We start from the raw sequence: 18721 nt of genomic DNA on the forward strand, positions 1-18721 counted from the left end.
CCTGTCTCCCAGCCTTGGCCCTCACTCAGTCCTGTCTCCCCAGCGCACTGCCTGGCTGCGCCACCTGCTGGAGACCTGAGCTCTGGGCAGGCCCCACACCACTGCCCTCACACACTGCCACCTCTGCCTGCCCTGTGTGTCAGTGCTTAAGACACTCCAGGTCCCTCCCCTGGACTGGCCAGCATGGCTGGAGAGATAGATGGCCATGCTCCCCTCTTGCAAAGTGTGGGCTGCAGTCACTACTGTCCAGAGCTGGTCTCCAGGGCTCTGAACCACACAGGGATGAATGCCCCCCTTAGTGGTGGGGGCAGGACCTCGAGCTCTGGTGCCCGCTGGGGGTGGGCCCCAGGCTGGCCGGTTCTGGAGGACAGTGTGGGCGGCACCCCGATGCAGGAACTCAGTTTGGACTTGCTTCTGACTCCTGCCCCTGCCCCCTAGGGTTGGCTTCTAGTGGGGTGGGGCGAAGTCTAGGTAGAGGTGGATTATCCGCTGCACCCGATGCAGAGTTGTGGGGGCGCGGGAGGGGGCCACGCCTGGAGGGGCTGAGGGGAGCTGGGATGACGCGGATGACAGACACATTGCCCTGTACTGGTCTGGCCGCCAGGACACGTCTCCTATGCAGAAGTCGGCAATGCTATCCCGCCCATTCTTGTTGCGGGAAAGGTGGTTGCGTCCCAAGTGTCCCCGCCCTCCGAGCTCTGGGATTGTGGCGCATCATGATTTGCAGGCTCCGGATACGGGCTATTGGGCAGGGGGGTGTCACGTGGGCCAGCTGGGGCGGGGAGGCCAGAGGCCGGGCGCTGGGGCAAGATGGCGGAGCAGGACCCCGAGGGGCGTGCTGCGGCGCGACCACTGCTCACGGACCTCTACCAGGCCACCATGGCGCTGGGCTACTGGCGTGCGGGCCGGGCGCACGACCTCGCCGAATTTGAGCTCTTTTTCCGCCACTGTCCGTTCGGCGGCGCCTTCGCCCTGGCCGCGGGGCTGCGCGACTGCGTGCGTTTCTTACGCACCTTCCGCCTGCGTGACGCAGGTACCCCCTACTTCGTTGCCAGGCACCCCAGCCTTCAGACAGGCCCCTCCTGCTGGACGAGCACCTCCTTCCCCAACAAGACACACTGGCGAGCCTTTCCCATACCTAAACGAACCCCTCCACGTTCCCCGCCTGCACGCTTGCTCCAGCCCACGAGTGCCTTTGTCCCCCCCCAGATGTGCAGTTCTTGGCCTCGGTGTTGCCTGCAGACACTGACCCCGCGTTCTTCGAGCACCTCCGGGCCATTGACTGCTCCGGGGTGACGGTGCGGGCCCTGCCCGAGGGCTCCCTCGCCTTCCCCGGCGTGAGTGCGGGCTGAACGGGGCAGAGGGGTGGTCCCGAAAGAGGTTGTACGGCTGCCAGCTGACACCCTACCCACAGGTGCCGCTGCTGCAGGTGTCGGGACCGCTCCTGGTGGTGCAGCTGCTCGAGACTCCCCTCCTCTGCCTAGTCAGCTATGCCAGGTGGGGTCCACCGCCAGCTGGGCGCGACAGAGCTGAAGCTCGGACTTTGGAGGGCTAGCCCTTGGGGGCGTGGCTGTGGCCCGGTGCGCTGGGTCCCACCTCCTCCATCGCTGAGGAGCAGGGTCTCCTGCTCACTTGCTCCCCACAGCCTAATCGCTACCAACGCGGCGCGGCTTCGCCTAATTGCTGGGCCAGAGAAACGCCTGCTGGAGATGGGGCTGCGGCGCGCTCAGGGCCCTGACGGGGGCCTCACGGCCTCCACCTACAGCTACCTGGGGGGTAAGGGCCAGGGAATGGGGGGGCGGCAAAGCAGGAGGCCGGGCCTGAGATTCCCGCCTCCCCATGGCCTGAGGTCCCCCAGCCCTGCCCTATTCTCTGACCTAGGCTTCGATGGCAGCAGCAACGTGCTGGCAGGACAGCTGAGGGGTGTGCCGGTGGCAGGAACCCTGGCACATTCCTTCGTCACTTCCTTCTCAGGCACCGAGGTGCCCCCTGACCCGGTCAGTACCCTCATCTCCCCTGCTGAACTCCAGAGGGCACACCCTAAACCCTTGCCTAGAGGAGGGGTGGTCTGATTCCTGCTCAGCTCCAGGGCAGACGGCTTGTCTGGGCCGCCAAGCCACCCGGGCGTGTAGCCACAGTGCTACAACTGGCAGGTGGCAGGCAGGTGGCATTACCCCTAATCAGACTTTCGGCCAGGTGTGAACCAGACTGCACTCTGCACTCGGGGTCCCCAGCCCTTCACTGACCCCTCTCCCTAGATGTTGGCTCCAGCTGCTGGCCAGGGCCCCGGAGTGGACCTGGCCACCCTTGTGGAGGCGTGGCTGGAGCGAGTGTGTGCCCACCTGGGGCTGGGGGTGCAGGAGCCACACCCGGGGGAGCGGGCAGCCTTTGTGGCCTATGCCCTGGCCTTTCCCCGGGCCTTCCAGGGCCTGCTGGACACCTACAGTGTGAGGAGGTGAGGCCCAGGCACCCCCCGGGGGGCTCGGTGGAGCAGCTGCAGCCTTCCGACCTGCTTGCGCCCGCCTGCAGAAGCGGTCTTCCCAACTTCCTGGCCGTAGCCCTGGCCCTGGGCGAGCTGGGGTACCAGGCTGTGGGCGTGAGGCTGGACAGCGGCGACCTGTGTCAGCAGGCCCAGGAGGTCCGAAGGCTGTTCCGGACCACGGCAGCCCGGTGAGTTGGGGCCGAGGCAGGGGTGCGGGTGGGGGTTGGTTGTGCCTGTTGAGAGTCCCACACAGGGGCGCCCGTGCTGGCAGGGGCAGAGGGAGGGACAGGTCAGGGACTCTGCCCTTCCCACCACGGGAGCTGTAGGGCTCGTGTGGGTGAGGGCAGGCTCTCCCACGGGACGTGTGGTCCGGACATCTGGGAACTGCCCCCCTGGCCCACCCAGGTTCCAGGTGCCCTGGCTGCAGTCGGTCCCCATCGCTGTCAGCAACAACATTGACGAGGAGGAGCTGGCTCGGCTGGCCCAGGAGGTGGGGCAGGGCAGGGCAGGGGTTGAGGGGCAGCAGAGGGAGTCCCTGGGCCTGCGAATGCTGGCTGAGGTCAGGGCCCCTCCTCCCTCCACTGTCCTCCAGGGCAGCGAGGTGAACGTCATCGGCATTGGCACCAGCGTGGTCACCTGCCCCCGCCAGCCTTCTCTGGGCTGCGTCTACAAGGTATACACAGGGCCTGGGGCCCAGGGGGCGGGTCATGGGGGTCAGGGTCTGGGGGGAGAAGGGCCTAGCTCTCCCAACACCCTGTCCCCACAGCTGGTGTCCGTGGGAGGCCAGCCACGGATGAAGCTGACTGAGGACCCCGAGAAGCAGACGCTGCCGGGGAGCAAGGCGGCCTTCCGGCTCCTAGGCCCCGATGGTGAGGCGCCCGTCCCGTCGCGCCCCGCAAGGCCCCAGGCCCCCGAATCATTCTCGGTCCCCCCCTGTGCACAGGGACTCCGCTGTTGGATGTGCTGCAGCTGGCCGAGGAGCCCCCACCCCAGGCTGGCCAGGAGCTGAGGGTCTGGCCACGAGGGGCCCGGGAGTCCCGCACTGTGAGGCCGGCCCAGGTGGAGCCCCTCCTGCAGCTCTGGGTCCAGCAGGGACAGGTGACCCCTTCACCCGCCCCTTCACCCGCACCTGCTGCCCAGACCGAGCCCTGACGCCGGGCCCTGAGCCAGCTCTCTCCTTCCCTCTTGCCCCAGCTGTGCCAGCCCCTCCCATCTCTGGCCGAGTCCAGAGCCCTTGCCCAGCTGTGCCTGAGCCGTCTCAGCCCTGATCACAGGCGGCTGGAACAGCCGGCACCGTACCAGGTAGGTGGAGGACCCGCCCCTGACACCACCTGTGTGCCCTCTGCCCCTGCAGCCACCCAGTGTCCTCTCCTCCTGTCCCTGCAGGTGGCGCTGTCTGAGAAGCTGCAGGCCCTGCTGGGCAGACTGAGTGCTGGGACCCCCTGAGAGAGCCCCCCACTGGCCTGTGGAGTTAACATGATTGCTCGCTGTCCCCCACAATTTGTCTGAGTCTTTTCTTCCTCCGGGCTGCCACTCACTGACCCTCAGGAGGGGCCCAGGCTTGGCCAGGGCGGGGAGGTTGCCCTGTGCCGACCCTACGAGTAGCAGGGGCTGCCAGTGACCCTGGGGAGCTGGGCCTCGGGCGGGTGGGTCCGAGGGGAGGGGGGGCCTCAGGAAAAGGGACGGCTTTGGTGCCCACCCCACAGTGGGAGCCGTGGGGTCGGGGGAGGTGCCAGACAGAGGGTCTCCTGTGTCCAAATACAACACCTGGGTCAGTGGGGTACTTCAAGGTTCCCAAGGCAGAGAAGCCCAGGTGTCCCCTGCTGTTGCTCCCGCCACCACCTGCACAGCTCTGCCCCGGGGGATCCTGTTCCCCTGGGCTCCGCCCACACAGCTCTCTCCTGGCGTCCGTCTCGGGGTCAGCCAGGCCCTGGCCTCGGGGACCCAGCTCCTGGCCCAGCAGCCCTGAGAAGGGAGAGCTGGTGAAGAGGTTGCGGGTCCAGGAGGGGCTGCTGAGGGCAGAGGCTCGGGTCTCCGGGGAGTGCACACGGTGGGGGTAGGGCCTGTCCAGGCAGAGGAGGGCGGCAGGAATGCAGGCTGGCTGGGGCGCTGCCCAGGGCACTTCCGCTCGCTCCGGTATTCAGCTGGACCAGCTCTTCTGGCTCCCTGGGGTCAGTGTGGGCAATGCCTGTTATGTCACTGGGTTAGGGTGACAGCGGAGATTGAGGACAGGGCTTGGTCAGGCCAGTCCTGGGGAGCGTGGAGGCCTGGAGACACAAACACACACACACACACCAGCTGAATCAGGCCCCAAGGGACCTGCAGGTCCCTGGTGCTCAGCTGTGTGCTCACTGCCCAGTGCTTGAGTCCAGGAACCCTGTGGTCTGGCCCTGGGGGTAGGGGCGCCCTCAGGGTGGAGGTCACGGGCAAGAGTGCCTGGGAGTCAGCACGTGTGGCTTCTCTCGCCTCACTGGCTCCGCCCCAGGCTCACCCAGGCATCCCTGTCCCCAGGACGTCTGGCTGGGCAGGAATGTGGTGGCTCCACCTGGACCTGACTCAGCTCAGGGCTGGGCCCAGATTTCTGGACCCCACCGGGCCTCCTCAAGACCGTCCATGCCTTCCCTGGAGCCCTTGCCCAAAGAGGTGGAGGTCAGGGCCAAGGGCCCTTCTTCCCTTCCTCTCGCCGGTCGGCCATCCCCCGGGGTCTTGCCTGCCCCTTCTCAGAGCTCGGGGGCAGTGAGGGCAGAGCCAGACCCCAGACACACAGGCTCAGGCTGGCCACTCACCACCAGCATCCCAGGAAGGAGGGTCCTTCCCAGTCTCCAGTGGCACCCTGCCTGGGGACACCTCTGGGTGGCTCCCCAGTCCCCACATACACAGACAAACACGCAGGCCCACACCCGTCCCTGGCCCCGCCCACCCAGAACCTGCTTCTGGGTCAGGCCTGGGCAGGACTTCCTGGGAGGCCGCTTGGCAGGCTGCAGGGCCTGCCCCACTGAGGGCTGCGTGTGGCGGCCATGGCTGGGGGTGTGTGGGGCCGGGCCCGGGGAGCCCCTGTGGGAGCTCTAACCCTGACAGCCCTGGCTGAAGGGATCCGGGCCAGCCAGGGAGAGCGCGCAGCAGCTCCTTCCAAGGACCCTGAGCCCGAACCTGAGCTGGAACCCGAGGCAGAGCCTGGAAGTGTACCCACCAACCCTCCAGCTGCCCAAGAGCCCTGCTCCCCACCCCATGCACAGGACCCGGCCCCCGGGGGGCCCCATCAGGTGAGTGGGAGGGAACAGAGGTTGGGGGGAAGATCTGGGGGATAGAAGGACTGAAAAAAGGGGGAAGCTGGGCACAGGAATAGGGGCTAAGCAGTCTGGGCAGGGACAGTGAGAGCAGAGGACTTCATGGGGCCAGGTGGTGTTGGGGAAAAGGGAGGGGGTCTGGGGAGAAGAGCTGGGAGAGGCAGGGGACTTCATACATCCCACTCCCCACCACAGCCCCCCCAGAGTTCCTGGGAGGAGGGGGCCCTCTCCGACCTGGCGTTGTACACAGCTGCCTGCCTGGAAGAGGCTGGCGTTGCGGGGACACAGGCTACAGCACTCACCCTGTCCTCAGCCCTGGAAGCCCGCGGGGAACGGCTGGAGGACCAGGTGGGCATCCTCCTTCTGGCCCCCAGAAACCCCCACCTGGTTCCCCTCCGAGGTTGGGTGGTTGGAGCAAGCAGTTTGACACAAAGCCCATTCCGGGCTGCCCCTGGCCAGAGAGGATACAGGGAGCAGCCTCCGGGAGTTGAGGCGGTCCAGCCACTGACACCTGCCTCTCCACGCCAGGTGCACGCCCTGGTGCGTGGGCTGCTGGCGCAGGTGTCCGGCCTGGCTGAGGGGCGGCCCCGGCGGGCAGCCCTGCGAGTGCTGAGCTCGCTGGCCCTGGAGCACTCCCAGGACGTGGTGTGGGCACTGCTGCCCTGCTCGCTGCCCCTGGACCGGTAACCTGCTCCTCCCCCAGCCAGGGCCTGGCCCCCACAGCCCCAAGCGGCTTCCTTCCCCTTCCTGCGTGGCTGTGGAGTCTGGCCCCAGCGTGGCAGGTGGTGGAGGGCCCAGGACCTCCCAATTTCTTCTCCCCCCACACCTGCCCCCTCCACTTCCCCACCTCTCCCACCTTGAGGTCCCTGGTGATGGGTTCCTGGCTTGGGGCCTAAATTCTCCCCTTGGTCACCTCTGGAGTGGAGCGTGGGGGTGTGTGGGGGGAGGGCACTGTAAGGCAGGGTTAGTGACCAGGTGGCTTCTGTCCCAACACCCCTGGCTCTTCAGTGTGAGCTGCCCCAGGTGAGGGTGTCTGGCTGCTCTCTCTGAGGGACTGCCTGTAATGCCACGTGTTTCACTGTGGTTGGTCTGACGGCCTGAGCAGCCCACTTCGGCAAATGACCCTGCGGTCCCCCACCGTGTGGAGGGCACAGATGCCACTTACTTAGTTTCTCTGGCAGTGGAGGGACTTGTGGGGAGGAGGGGGATGGTTTACCAGTCCCTCCCCCCTGCTGGAGTCCTAGTGGTCACCTCCACCTGGACCTGGGATCTCCTGGCCTGCTGGCAGGGACCTGGCCTCACAGCCCCATACCCCCCAGGGCGGCGGCTGAGCTGTGGCGCAGCTTGAGCCGGAACCAGCGCGTGAACGGGCAGGTGCTGGTGCAGCTGCTGTGGGCACTGAAGGGCGCAGCTGGACCCAAGCAGGAGGCCCTGGCAGTAGGTGACTCCAGCCAGCACTGCCAGGGGATTCTCCCCCACCCCCAGCCCAAGGGGGCGGGTGAGTTGGGCCACAGGGGCCAGGGGCAGGAGGGGCTTGCCTGAGTCCCACCCAACCATAATGTCCCCTAAGCATCCACAGTGTGTCTGAGCCTGAGGGGGCTGCTCACTCCACAGGCCACTCGCGCCCTTGGGGAGATGCTGTCTGTGTCTGGCTGTGTGGGCGCGACTCGGGGCTTCTATCCACACCTCCTCCTGGCACTGGTCACACAGTTGCATGAGCTGGCCCAGGGCCCACACTCCCCTGACACCCCCAAGGCTTGGGCCCCGTCCCACCATGGGCCACCACTCAGCCACACCAGGTAAGGGCACGCACTGGGGCAGTGAGGGCCGGCTCAGCGCCCCCCTCCTCACGGGCCTCCCCCTCACTGCCCCACACCCAGCTGCACAGTTGAGGCCCTGAAGGCCCTGCTCACCGGGGACGGCAGCCGCATGGTGGTCACGTGCATGGAGCAGGCTGGAGGCTGGAGGAGGCTAGTGGGAGCCCACACCCACCTGGAGGGTGTCTTGCTGCTGGCCAGGTGTGGGCAGAAGAGTGGGGGAAGAGGCAGGGGCATGAGGGTGGCCAGGTAGGGGCTTCTCCAGGGTTGAGGCCATAAGCAGAGGGAGAGTTCCCATTTCACCCCATCCCAGTGCCATGGTGGCCCATGCGGACCATCACCTGCGGGGCCTGTTCGCCGACTTGCTGCCCCAGCTGCGCAGCGCAGACGATGCTCAGCGCCTCACGGCCATGGCCTTCTTCACCGGGGTAAGCCTGTTTCCCGGAGGGCTAGTGAAGGGTGACAGAGGACCTGGCACCGAAGTGTCCCCGCCTGCACCAGGAGTGTGAGCATGCTGACTCCCTGTCCCCCGACCCAGCTGTTGCAGAGCTGGCCCACCACGAGGCTTCTTCGGGAGGAGGTGATCCTGGAGCGGCTCCGTGCTTGGCAGGGTGACCCTGAGCCCACAGTGCGTTGGTTGGGCCTGCTTGGCCTCGGCCACCTCGCGCTGAACCGTGGGAAGGTGAGGCACAGGGCCGGGTGGGATTGGGCGGGGTCTGAGGGCAGCCGCCCACAATCCGAGACTGCGCAGGTACGACACGTGACTGTGCTGCTGCCCGCGCTCCTGGGTGCGTTGGGTGAGGGCGATGCGCGACTCGTGGGCGCAGCGCTGGGTGCGCTAAGGAGGATACTGCTGCAGCCGAGGGCTCCGGTGCGATGCCTGAGCACAGAGCTGGGGCTGCGTCTCCCACCACTGCTGGATGATGTGAGCCCCGCCCCGCCCCGCCCCGCCCCGGCCCGCCCCGCCCCGGCCCGGCCCCGCCCCTCGGGGGGGCACAGCCCCCTCCCCAGGCTCCGCCCTTAGGCCCTGTCCCAACTTGGCCCAGTTTCCTTGCTCCACCCCCAGGCCACGCCCCCAGACAGCCAGTGTCCAGAGCCCCTCCAGCTGCAGGCTCTGCCTTGACATCTGACAGCTGGTCTTTTATGCAGGCCCGAGACTCAGTCCGCGCTTCGGCTGCTGGGCTTCTCGGGACACTGGTACGGCGTGGTCAGGGCGGGCTCCGGGTGGGGCTCCGAGGTCCCCTACGGAAGCTGGTGCTGAAGAGTCTGGTGCCGCTGCTGCTGCGCCTGCATGACCCCAGCCTGGATGCTGCTGAGGTCAGCCGCCCCCCAAGATGGCCCCAGTGCTTCTGTCCCCATCCAATCCCACTACCTCTCCGAAGGTGGCAGGTCAGGGACTTCCCTGAGGACCTCAGTGCAGGCCTCACGAGCTCCCAGGTTCCTGGGACTCCTGCCCTGGACTTCCCCAACTCTCATGCTGGCCACACTCAGACCACCCCTGCTACTTTCTGGGCCCCTAACCCTCTTCTCTTCCCATGTCCCAGAGCTCAGAATGGACCCTGGCCCGCTGTGACCGAGCCCTGCGCTGGGGACTGCTGGAGGAGGTGGTCACTGTGGCCCACTACGACAGCCCTGAGGCTCTAAGCCACATCTGCCACCGTCTGGTCAGTAGGGGGAAGACAGTGATGGGGTATGGCCAGCTGCCTGCTCAGTCCACTATACACTGGCCACTCTCTCCCCCCAAACGGAGTCTTTCCACCTTCCCAGTCAAGGTGGTGGCAGGTCTAAGACCTCAGGCCCTGACCCCTGCCCTCGAAGCTCCCCAGGGACACCAGCCTCTGTGCTTGCCTCCTCTCCACACAGAATTGGTCCTCCTATCCTGCTGTGAGCCCTTATGTCCCCAGGTTCAGTGGTACCCGAGCCATGTGCCCAGCTTCCTGAGCCAGACCCAGGGCTACCTGAGGAGCCCAGAGGACCCTCTGCGCCGGGGAGCAGCCATGCTAATAGGTGAGGCAGTCCAGGTGTCACACTGTCCCTCGTACCCCGAGTTCTGGGACCGTGGGGCCAGCACTCACAGGTTTGCTTTGCCCAGGCTTGCTTGTCCATCACAGCAGCCCCAGACACATCAGCTCGGATCTGCTGGACTCCCTGTTCCAGGGTGAGGGCCCAACTTGCCAGGGTGTGCGGTCCTGGAGAGGCGGTGGGTGCTTGGGCTGAATAAGTGGGAATGCATGTGCCGGGAGTCCTGGGGTGCGTCATGGTGGCCCTTCCTGAGCTACTGTGCTGTTCTTGCAGGCCTGGGGCAACTGCAAAGCGACCGAGAGCTGGCTGTGGTCGCCGTTGCACAGGTATCTTCCCAGCAGGTGGCGCTGCTGGCCCGCGCACAGGGCTGTGGGCGGGGCCTGCACTTCCCGGGTTTCCGTCCGAGCCCCACCCACCCCTCCCGGCCCCCACCAGTCTACCCGGATAGCCCCTTCCAGCGCCGGAGCGTCGCAGGGCGGTGGGGCTGCCTTGGCCCTGGCTGAGCCTGAACCCTGGCTGTCCTCTGGGTGGGGTCCCAGCCCAGTGAGGGTTCAGGATCTGCATCTGGTGCCCGACCGCTCTGTGGCCAGCCTTGGGCCCAGGGCCAGGCCTCCTCAGCAGGAGCTCCCTGCTGCTGTGGCCATGTTCCCCAGAAGGCCATCAGCGCTTCTGTCCGAGCACCATTTCACCCTCAGCCCCCGCACCTGCGGGCCCACCCATCCCTCCTCAGGCCTGCGGCTCTCCCAGCCCCCTGACCCCAACCTTTCAAGGAGGGGTCCGGTGGAGGACACTGTGAAGCCCTGTGAGCTCCTGGGGTTTCCTGGGCCCCGCCCCAGCTGGCCACCCACCAGCCCTGTCATGTGCCCCACTCCTTGTCAGCCCTTGTCCTGGCCTGACCTCTTGTCCACACCTGTTGTCCCTCATCCTGGCACCGTCTCCCACACGCTTCCCTACTCCCAGTCGTCAGACCAGACCCCACCTGAACCTCCTGCAGAGGGCACCCCGACCTCTCCACTGGACACCACAGGCCTGGGGTTCTACCTGTGGGTTCAGGTGTGGGGTACCAGCATCTACGCCCCCACCAGACTGAGCCTGCACACTGGCACCGCAGCACCCTGTGAGGGGTTGAATGAGGAAAGCATGACAGTTCATTCAGGGGAGGAGCCCCCCCCCCCAGACCTCCCAAGCTGTGACCAAGAGCACAGGGCTGTGGGCGGGTTCCTCCGACTGCTTTTCAAGCCCCTCCCTGCAAGCTGCTGTCTCGGAGAGGCCTCTACTGACACAGCCTCTTTGCCTCCAGGCTGGGGGCCTCCGGGGGAAGGCCAGGGTCCTGCCAGCTGCTAGGAAAAGCGTCTGAAGTAAACTCACATGGATCACGGAGCCCGGCATTTGACTGGGGGGTGGGTCTGGGCTGAGGGTGTGGTCCAGATGCTCTGGGCCTGGTCCAAGATGGGGCTTGGGCTGGGGTTACAGAAGAGGCAGCGTGTGGGCGTTTGGGGCACCAGCATCGGAGCTCCCTGGGAAGGGGTTGGGATCTCGTGCAGGGCGTCCCAGGGCTTGGTGTATGTAGGAGCAGGGCCAAGGTTTGAAGTGTGAGTTCAGGTCCCACAAAGCCCATTCCAGGCAAGATTAAACTACAGGAAGTATGCCTGTGGGGAGGGACCCACCAGGAGGCCCCCAGGGCCCCGTGAAGGAGTGGGAGGCAGCGGGTGTGTCCCGGATGCCTGTCTTGGCCTTAGGGGTTCTCCAGCCAGCCTGTCACCTGTCGGGGGCCTCATGGGACTGGGTTTTTGTCCTGCAGTGGGACTCTGCAAGGAGCCCCCCGACACAGGCTGGGCCTAGGGCTGGCTCAGCAGGAGCCTTGCGGACCCCCCACTGGAAGTCTCTCCTTGCAGGCCAAGAGCCAGAGCCAGAGCCAGGGTGAGCATTCACATCCACTCCTGCCAGACACATGCTCCTCTGCTCTGCACAGCACGATGCACAGGCCAGTGGCCAACCCCACGGTGGTGCCCCGATGAAAGGAGGGCCCACCTCAGGTGGGGGGCCTGGCTGCTTCTGCAGGGAGCCCGCATCCTGCCCTGTTCCAGGCTACTTCTTGCACAGCACAGCCAGCCCGCCTGCTCACAGTCTTGCCCCCCCCACTTTGGCCCCGCCCAGTACCTGGCAGCTCGCTGGATGCTACCTACCAGGAGGAGGTTCCTGAAGGCCGGAGGATTGCTGGGCCCTGGGAGTGGGACCCTTCTGGGGGACTTCTCTGCTGGGGTCCCCAGGTGGCTCAATGGCCTGCTTCAGCAGGGACGCCCCTATAGCTGTGACAGGGCTACAGCCCCTCCCCAGGCCGGCGCCTTCGGTCTGGGAGTGTCCAGGCCGACCAGGCCCGTCGGCCCCACTGGCAGTAGCCCAACCGGCAGGCCGGACGTGGGTCTGAGCAAGCCGCTCTCCAGGGACAACCCTCCTGCCTCGATGTCGGTGATGAAATGACCCCAGAGGCCTGGGTCCCCCGGCCACAGGTGGGTCTAGGACCTGAGTGCCAAAAACCAGACTGTCCTAACGGGGCTTGTGTGCAGCGGGCTAGCACCTCTTTCCCCTCGCCCTTGAGGCAGCTTTTCTGGGGCCCAGAAGCTGGACTCCTATACCCACTTCTTTTTTTTAAAATCGTATTTGTTTATTTTTAGAGAGAGGGGAAAGGAAGGAGAAAGAGAGAGAAACATCAGTGTGGTTGCCTCTCATGTGGTCCCCACTGAGAACCTGGCCTGCAACCCAGGCATGTGCCCGGACTGGGAATTGAACCAGCGACCCTTTGGTTTGCAAGCAGGTGCTCGATCTGCTGAGCCACACCAGCTAGAACCAGTTTTAATGTCACTATTGGGCTCAGGTCCTGGGTTTGTGTGGGGGTTGGTGTCCTGGCTAAGCCCACTGTCCCTCCTCTCCAGTGAGTCCGGAAGCTGTATGTCTGGTTGGCCGCGTGACAGGGGAGCGGCCTCCTCCTCCCACCCGGGGAGAAAGGCAGACTCTGCCCCCTCCGAGGAGAGGCAAACTCCTGGCTGTTCAGGCCAGAGGAGAGGAAAATCCTTGCTGACCAGTTGCCGTCACCCCTAGGCAGGGTGTGCCCCCGCAGCACGGGGTCCCCACGGCCCTCTGCGTCCTGCAACCTGAGCAGGTGCACCTGGCGGGGCACGGGCCGCCAGCCAGCCACACACGCCCCAGCCCCCTCGACAGCCCCCGTGGGCCCAGGACTGGCCCCTGCCCACAGCAGCGTGTCCTCGAGGTCCCTGAGGCAGTGGGAGACATGTCCCGTTGGAACTACCCCACCCCCCACCCAGATAGAGGGCCCTTCAAACACTCAGCGACCTGCTGCCTTTGTGCTTCCTATTTATTGACTTCTCCCAGCTCCCAAGCCGGTGCTGAGTGGCCGCTGGGCTGGGGGGGCTCTGGCCTGAGCAGGGCTGGCCGCTGACAGGTGTGACTGCGTTGGACGTCAGCTAGCAGAGCTGGCTCAGCTTCGACAGCAGGGCCAGGCAGGCGTACAGTGCGCACGCGCAGCCCTGGGCCTCTGGCTTCCAGCACACCTGGGGGGCGTTCACCTGCAGCTCCAGGCCAGAGGCCTCCAGCAGGATCCAGGCAGGTACCTCTGGACCCCACCTGCCTGCCAGGAGCCCAGGTGGCAGGGATAAGGCCCTGGGCTCCTTCCACGGGGAGCTCTGCTCCAAAAGCTTCTCCACCTGCCGGGATGAGGCGGAAAGTTGTCCTCAGGGGCCTTGGGCCTCCAACACCTGCCCCTCCCCCCTCCCCCCAGGGGTGCCCGGGCCCCGCCCCACAGCCCCAGCCCTTTCCCCACCATCTGGGCCTCCTCACCAGCTTGAGGGGCTCCAGCAGGGCTGAAGCCTCCAGCACCTCGGCCAGTAGCACTCGCTGGGCCTCACTCAGGGCTGGGGAGAGACCTGGGGTAAGGGGGGCTCGAAGGCCTACCTGGAAAGCCCACAGCCCTGCCCCGGCTTTCCCCAACCCCAGGGGCCCCTCACCAGCCAGCGCTCCCAGCAAGTAGGTGACTGGGCCTGCAAGCTCCTCCACCAGTGTCCTGCAGGGGAGCACCAGGCACTCGAGGACATGGCCTGCCGGGCCCTGCAGAGGCTCTGCCCGCCCACAGCACAGGCCCTGCTCCAGCTGGGGGCACAGGGGGCTGGTGAGCCTGGCGGCCAGTGTGGCCACTCCCGTCCCCAAGCCCCCAGCCCCAAGGGCTCACTCACCGATTCCTCCAGGGTTTGCAGGGCCAGCTCGTCCCGCAGCACCTGCCCCAGGCCCCTCAGCAGCTGCTCACACAGGGTCTTGGACAAGTTCTCCAGGAACCCAGCCCAGGCTTTCACCTCTGCCTGCAGGCCCTGGAAGTCTTCTGTGGACACCACTTGGTCCTCACCGAGCCCATCTGTGGGGACAGGGGTGGCATTGTCGGGCTGTCCACGGAGCCCTGGGGAGTCCTCGTTGGAAAGCAGAGACCCCCAGGGGGCAGAAAGGGAGTGCACCAGGGGTCCCAGAGGTGTTCCAGAAGGTACTGACCTGACAGGAACCTAAGGTGATCGCCTATGGACTTTAGGAGGGTGGAGAGGGAGGATGGTCGCTGTGGCTGGTCACCTGCTGCAACAGAGCTTGTCAGTGCGGGGGTGGGTCCCCGAGCCTGAGAGGACTGGGGCCACCCTCGGGCCCGCACAGCACCTCACTGTCACCATAGCACTGGTGGCCCAGGGCAGGGCACAGCCCTGCTAGACTGGTGCACACACCTGCATGCACACACCCACACGTGCCCAGCCCTCAGGCGTCTGCTGGCTGCACCCCACTGGGCAGGAGATGGCCCCAGTGCGCTTGCCTGGCTGCCAGGGCCAAGCTTGGGGGACATCCATGGGCCTCACCTGTCTGGGGCCGCATGAAGGTCCTCTGCCTCTTCTCTGGGACGAAGAGGATGTCTGGAAGCCGGACAGGAGCAGAGATGGAGGAGGCAGGTCAGCCAGGGCTCCCAGCCTTCCCCTCACCTGCAGGGTTCCCTGCACGGTTCTGCACACACGTGCCAGCCACCCACATGCCGGGGTTCTGCACACGCGTGCCAGCCACCCACATGCCGGGGCGCAGGACCCTCGGCCACTGGGCTCAGGAGACCGCACAGCCAGGTGCCTGCATGCCCCCAGCCAGCTGATGGCTCTTCCCAGGCCTCAGAGTCTGTGTCTTTGCCCCAGAGTCGGGGCCCCAGAGGTCACCCCAACCCTGACTCACCCCACTCAGGGCCAGTAAATACTAGCTGGGCCACCCGGAATGCGAGAACACTGCCCGAGGGGATGGTGACCGTCTTCTTCCGGCTCAGGTGGCCCTTGCCCTCGCCCTGAAGGGTGGATCTGGGCTTAAAATGGCTCTGGCTTGGGAGGTGGCCATGGGCTGGCGCAGTGACCTGCCTGGCGACATGGCCCCCACCCCCCACCCCCAGCCGCGCTCCCGGCCCACCCAAGCTCCACACCTGGAAGCACACAGCTCCGGGCAGCGAGAACTGGCCTGAGCCCTCGTGCTTGTGGGTGCGGGTGACTTCCACCTCCTTCTGGGTCTGCAGCACCTCCGTCACCACGAACACATCACGCCCACGGTTCCGCAGCTCCTGTAGAATTTTGTGCTCAGGCTGCCGCAGGCGCCTATAGCAGAAGGTGGGTGGGTCAGGAGGTTCAGGGTGCGAGCGGCTGCCCTCCCCTCCCCCCCACCAAGGCACTGGCTTTCCTGCCCCAGGCCTCAGTCTTTGTGCCCAGCAGTGGGGATGACAAGGGGCTTGAGGCTGAGGGGACCAGGAGCTCGGTGGGGTAGGGTGGCCGTCACTCCTGCCCTAGGCACTCCTGACAGTGTCTGTGGATGAGCGCGGGGGGTGCAGGGAACAGGGACGAGGGCTGGGCAGGGACAAGTGGACACCTGCTGGTCCTGGAGGCACTCACCGCCCCCACCCCCTGCCAGCTGTGCACTGGGGTGCTCTCTCCCTTCACTCCCTGGGTCCAGGTTTCAGTCTCCACCCTGAGGTATCAGTCCTCCTTGCCACTGTCCCTCTGTCTCCATGTCCACTCCACCCCAGCAGCCCTGCCTCCTCTCGGTGACCTGGGGGCTCAACCCACACCCCCAGCTCCCCAAGCCCTGCCCCGACAGCTCACCTCTCTCGGTGCATGGCCACCCAGGCGTTGGGGGGCACTTGCAGCTTGCACACATTCATGGAGGCGCTGGAGCTGCCAGACACTGCGGCCCCGCCTGCAATCTTCCCCTGTCCCGGGGCCACCACCTCCACGCTGCCCCCCAGATGCCCATCCACGGCGTCTTGGAAGTAGAAGGGACCAACATGCTCGACAGCTGGAACAAGGCCAGAGCTGAGGACCCCACTCCCCCCTGCAGTGCCTTTCCCCCAGGCACAGGGACCCTGGAATGGGCCCAGAGCAGGCGGCAGGCTGCTCCCCCGTTCTTCCAGCAGAGGGGCTCCGACGCAGCGCCAGTGGGTACCTGGTTCTGGTGCGTCTGGCTCCAGGATGTCCCTGATGGACAGGTTGACACATGTGTAGCGTCTGAAGAACCTGGAGCTCGGCTTCCGGCTCAGAAGGCGGTAGGGCTGGAAGTTGGCAGAGCTCTGTAGGCTGTACACGGGGACCAGCTCTCTGTTCTGGTCCAGTTCCAGCCCCACGCTCTTGACCACCCGCTCGAAGGCTGATGCCATGCTCCTGAGGAGGGCAGATGGGTCAGGCCCTGCCCCGCGTGGCTGGAAGGCGGGGTACACCATCGGCTCTGGGACCAGAGTGCCTGACAGACCCAAGCACATCCTGGACTGCCGGTGATGGGGGCGTGGTCAGGGGCTCTGGGCTGCCCATCAAGGCCTCCATCACTTTGTCAGCCCAGCATGGCGTAGAGCCACCACCAAGGGAGGGCAGGGGGAGGAGGGGCTTTGGCGTGACCCCGGGACAACACCCTATAGGCTGAGGTGGCCGCCTCCCCCCCATCCCCGGAGGTGCCCACAGGGGGAGGGAAGAAACAGGCCACCACCTCTGGGGACATGGCACGGGGGCCCATGGCAGAAGACGGGATGTCCCAGCTCCCGGCTCCCGGGTATGTCCACTAGGGCTTCTCTGGGCCCTGGCTTCATGGGCCACTGTCCAAGGCTGAGACTTCGGGGGTTAGGGACCAAACTGGAGGGACCCAGGACTCAGGAGACCCGGGCCGCAGACCTGCCAGCAGCCAGTTGCTCACCAGGAGGAGGTCACTGGGCCCCCAGGCTGGCCTGCAATCAGAGATAGGCCAAGCAGCGTCTGGAGGGCCTGCCCTAGACTCAAGCCCAAATCCGGTCTGGCTGGTGAGGGGCCTGCCTGCCCAGAGGCCCTGGGCTTCCTCCAGTGGTTTGGGATTGTGGGGAGTCCTGGGAGGGTGGAGGAACCAGGGCGCTATCCCACCCAGCAAGAGCGGTGTTGCTGGGGCGCCAGGGGTCGCGGGGTGCAGCTCACCGAAACCGTGGCGCCCGGGTTCCAGGCCCACACAGCGAGGCGAGGAAGCCCTGGGCCGGGGTCACCCGGGAGTGCGCTCCGGAGTCGCCGAGGGAGCGCTCAGCCCGCAGGAGGCCAGACCCAAAAGTGAAACCAGCGGAGCAAGACCTCCAGGCGCTCCCGGAAATGCCCGAGCTGCCGCCCGCCGTCGGCCCGCCCACTCGCGGTTTCTTTCTAAAACTTTGGAGCAGCGGAGGGGCCGGGCAGACACTTTTCAGAAGAAAAACTACGAACGGCCGACAAGCACATGGAAAGGAGCGAATCAAACCACGATGAGATGCTTCACACCCGTTAGGCGTGCAGGGGAGGGAGCCCGGAGCCCCGCTTGCTGCGCTAGGTAACCGGGCGCCGGCAGGGGCCCATTAGCACCGCTTCATGCAGCCCACTACTCGGTGTGCGTGTGTACCCCAGGGAGAGGAAGATGCGTTCACGCAAAGCCTGCCCGCGAGGGCCCTACAGCACCGCCCATGACTCCCAAGACCTGGGCACCTCCCCCTCCCCCGTCGTAGGGCTGATGCGTGCAAAGGAAACGGGGAACCCGTGCGGCGCGCAGGGCCGCAGGGAGTGGTAGGCAGCGAGAGGAAGGAGTGACGTCCCGTCGCCGGGCCAACATCCACGGACCGCGCGACGTCCCCCCTGAGTGCAAGAAGTCACCTCGGAAGACAGTGTCTCCCCCAACGCCTGCCCACGGGTGTTCACGGCGGGAGAATCCGTACAGAGGGAAAGGAGAGGCAGGTGGTTGCCAGGGACAGGGCAGGGGGAGGATGAGCTGATGGGGATGTGATGAAAACGTTTATCCGGCTGCGGTGCGGGTTGCGCAGCCCTGAATGTGCTGAAACCCACGGAGGTTTACACTGTAATGTGTGAGTTAAGTGGCATGTGAATTACTTCTTAAAAAGTTTATTGATTTGAGAGAGAGACATCAATTTGTTGTTCCACTGATCCATGCATTCATTGATTGATTCCTGTATGTGCCCCGACTGGGACCGAACCCACAACCTTGGCGTGCGGGGACAATGCTCTACCCAACCGAGCTACCCAGCCAGGGCTGAGTTATATCTTCATAAGGCCTGCACAGGCCCCTCAGCACCCTTACTGTCCTGGGCCACAGGTGAGGTTTGCCTGGTGCCAGGCAGTTCCTCATCTCGCCTCGAGGCTGCTACCCCGGGGCTCTGCAGAGCCCACACTGGGGCTGCTGGCCCTACATGCCCCCCCCCCCCCAAAGCTCTGCACATTTGGTCACCCCATCGGCACGTGTGCAGCAACACCTGTGCCAGGTGCTCTTCCCACACAGGCCGTCACAGGCACCCGGAAGGCTGCTTGCTGTGCAGGTGAGATGCAGCTGCAGCGCCCGGCCTCAGAAACATTGTCTCCTGCACGCAGAAGTCCCTAACAGCTGAGTGCCCCAGGGCAGACACAAGCAGGAGCAGCTCTCCAGGGGATGGGCGGGGAGGGGCCTGGTCTGCTCTGGTGCCTGCCTGTGGCCCTGCTCGTGCTGGGGCCCGGGCGGGTGGGCCTGTGGGCTCTGCTGGCTGAGGGCCTCTGGGGGCTGGGCGCTCAGCAGCCTGGCTGGGG

At 65.8% G+C, this 18721-nt stretch overlaps 3 protein-coding genes across 9 annotated transcripts; 2 read left to right on the forward strand and 1 right to left on the reverse strand.

Moving 5' to 3' along the window:
- Positions 1-782: 782 nt before the first annotated feature.
- On the forward strand, positions 783-3982 carry NAPRT (nicotinate phosphoribosyltransferase). Its single transcript, XM_037166609.2, has 13 exons — positions 783-1033; positions 1210-1337; positions 1415-1497; positions 1646-1776; positions 1882-1997; positions 2259-2455; positions 2530-2670; positions 2888-2972; positions 3075-3155; positions 3249-3351; positions 3426-3580; positions 3677-3784; positions 3869-3982. The coding sequence occupies exons 1-13, from the start codon at positions 811-813 to the stop codon at positions 3926-3928; spliced, it is 1611 nt and encodes a 536-aa protein (XP_037022504.2). The 5' UTR covers positions 783-810; the 3' UTR covers positions 3929-3982.
- A 1490-nt stretch (positions 3983-5472) lies between these two features.
- On the forward strand, positions 5473-12929 carry MROH6 (maestro heat like repeat family member 6). 3 transcript variants are annotated; one of them, XM_053660867.1, is made up of 15 exons: positions 5473-5745; positions 5965-6117; positions 6298-6452; positions 7089-7206; positions 7384-7568; positions 7650-7787; positions 7900-8014; positions 8125-8268; positions 8338-8511; positions 8736-8903; positions 9131-9250; positions 9491-9593; positions 9679-9744; positions 9882-9934; positions 10909-12929. In XM_053660867.1, exons 1-15 carry the CDS (start codon positions 5500-5502, stop codon positions 10963-10965), a joined length of 1995 nt encoding a protein of 664 aa, XP_053516842.1. In that variant the 5' UTR covers positions 5473-5499; the 3' UTR covers positions 10966-12929. The 3 variants fall into 3 exon arrangements, with proteins under 3 accessions (XP_053516842.1, XP_037022304.2, XP_053516843.1); XM_037166409.2 differs by having other exon boundaries at positions 9882-12929; XM_053660868.1 differs by lacking the exon at positions 7650-7787 and having other exon boundaries at positions 9882-12929.
- Positions 12930-12963: 34 nt separating this feature from the next.
- GSDMD (gasdermin D) lies at positions 12964-17275 on the reverse strand. 5 transcript variants are annotated; one of them, XM_053660873.1, is made up of 12 exons: positions 17108-17275; positions 16857-16887; positions 16119-16333; positions 15779-15971; positions 15109-15277; positions 14871-14976; positions 14513-14566; positions 14163-14240; positions 13856-14031; positions 13631-13772; positions 13464-13537; positions 12964-13330 (listed from the first exon to the last, which is right to left on the reverse strand). In XM_053660873.1, the coding sequence occupies exons 3-12, from the start codon at positions 16327-16329 to the stop codon at positions 13091-13093; spliced, it is 1443 nt and encodes a 480-aa protein (XP_053516848.1). In that variant the 5' UTR covers positions 16330-16333; positions 16857-16887; positions 17108-17275; the 3' UTR covers positions 12964-13090. The 5 variants fall into 5 exon arrangements, with proteins under 5 accessions (XP_053516848.1, XP_053516849.1, XP_037022337.2 ...); XM_053660874.1 differs by lacking the exon at positions 16857-16887 and having other exon boundaries at positions 14163-14237; positions 17108-17274; XM_037166442.2 differs by lacking the exon at positions 16857-16887 and having other exon boundaries at positions 17108-17274.
- Positions 17276-18721: the final 1446 nt, after the last annotated feature.

This window comes from Artibeus jamaicensis, unplaced genomic scaffold, assembly GCF_021234435.1.
Source record: "Artibeus jamaicensis isolate MK-2021 breed Jamaican fruit bat unplaced genomic scaffold, CSHL_Jam_final scaffold_916, whole genome shotgun sequence".
NCBI classification, from domain to species: Eukaryota; Metazoa; Chordata; class Mammalia; order Chiroptera; family Phyllostomidae; genus Artibeus; species Artibeus jamaicensis.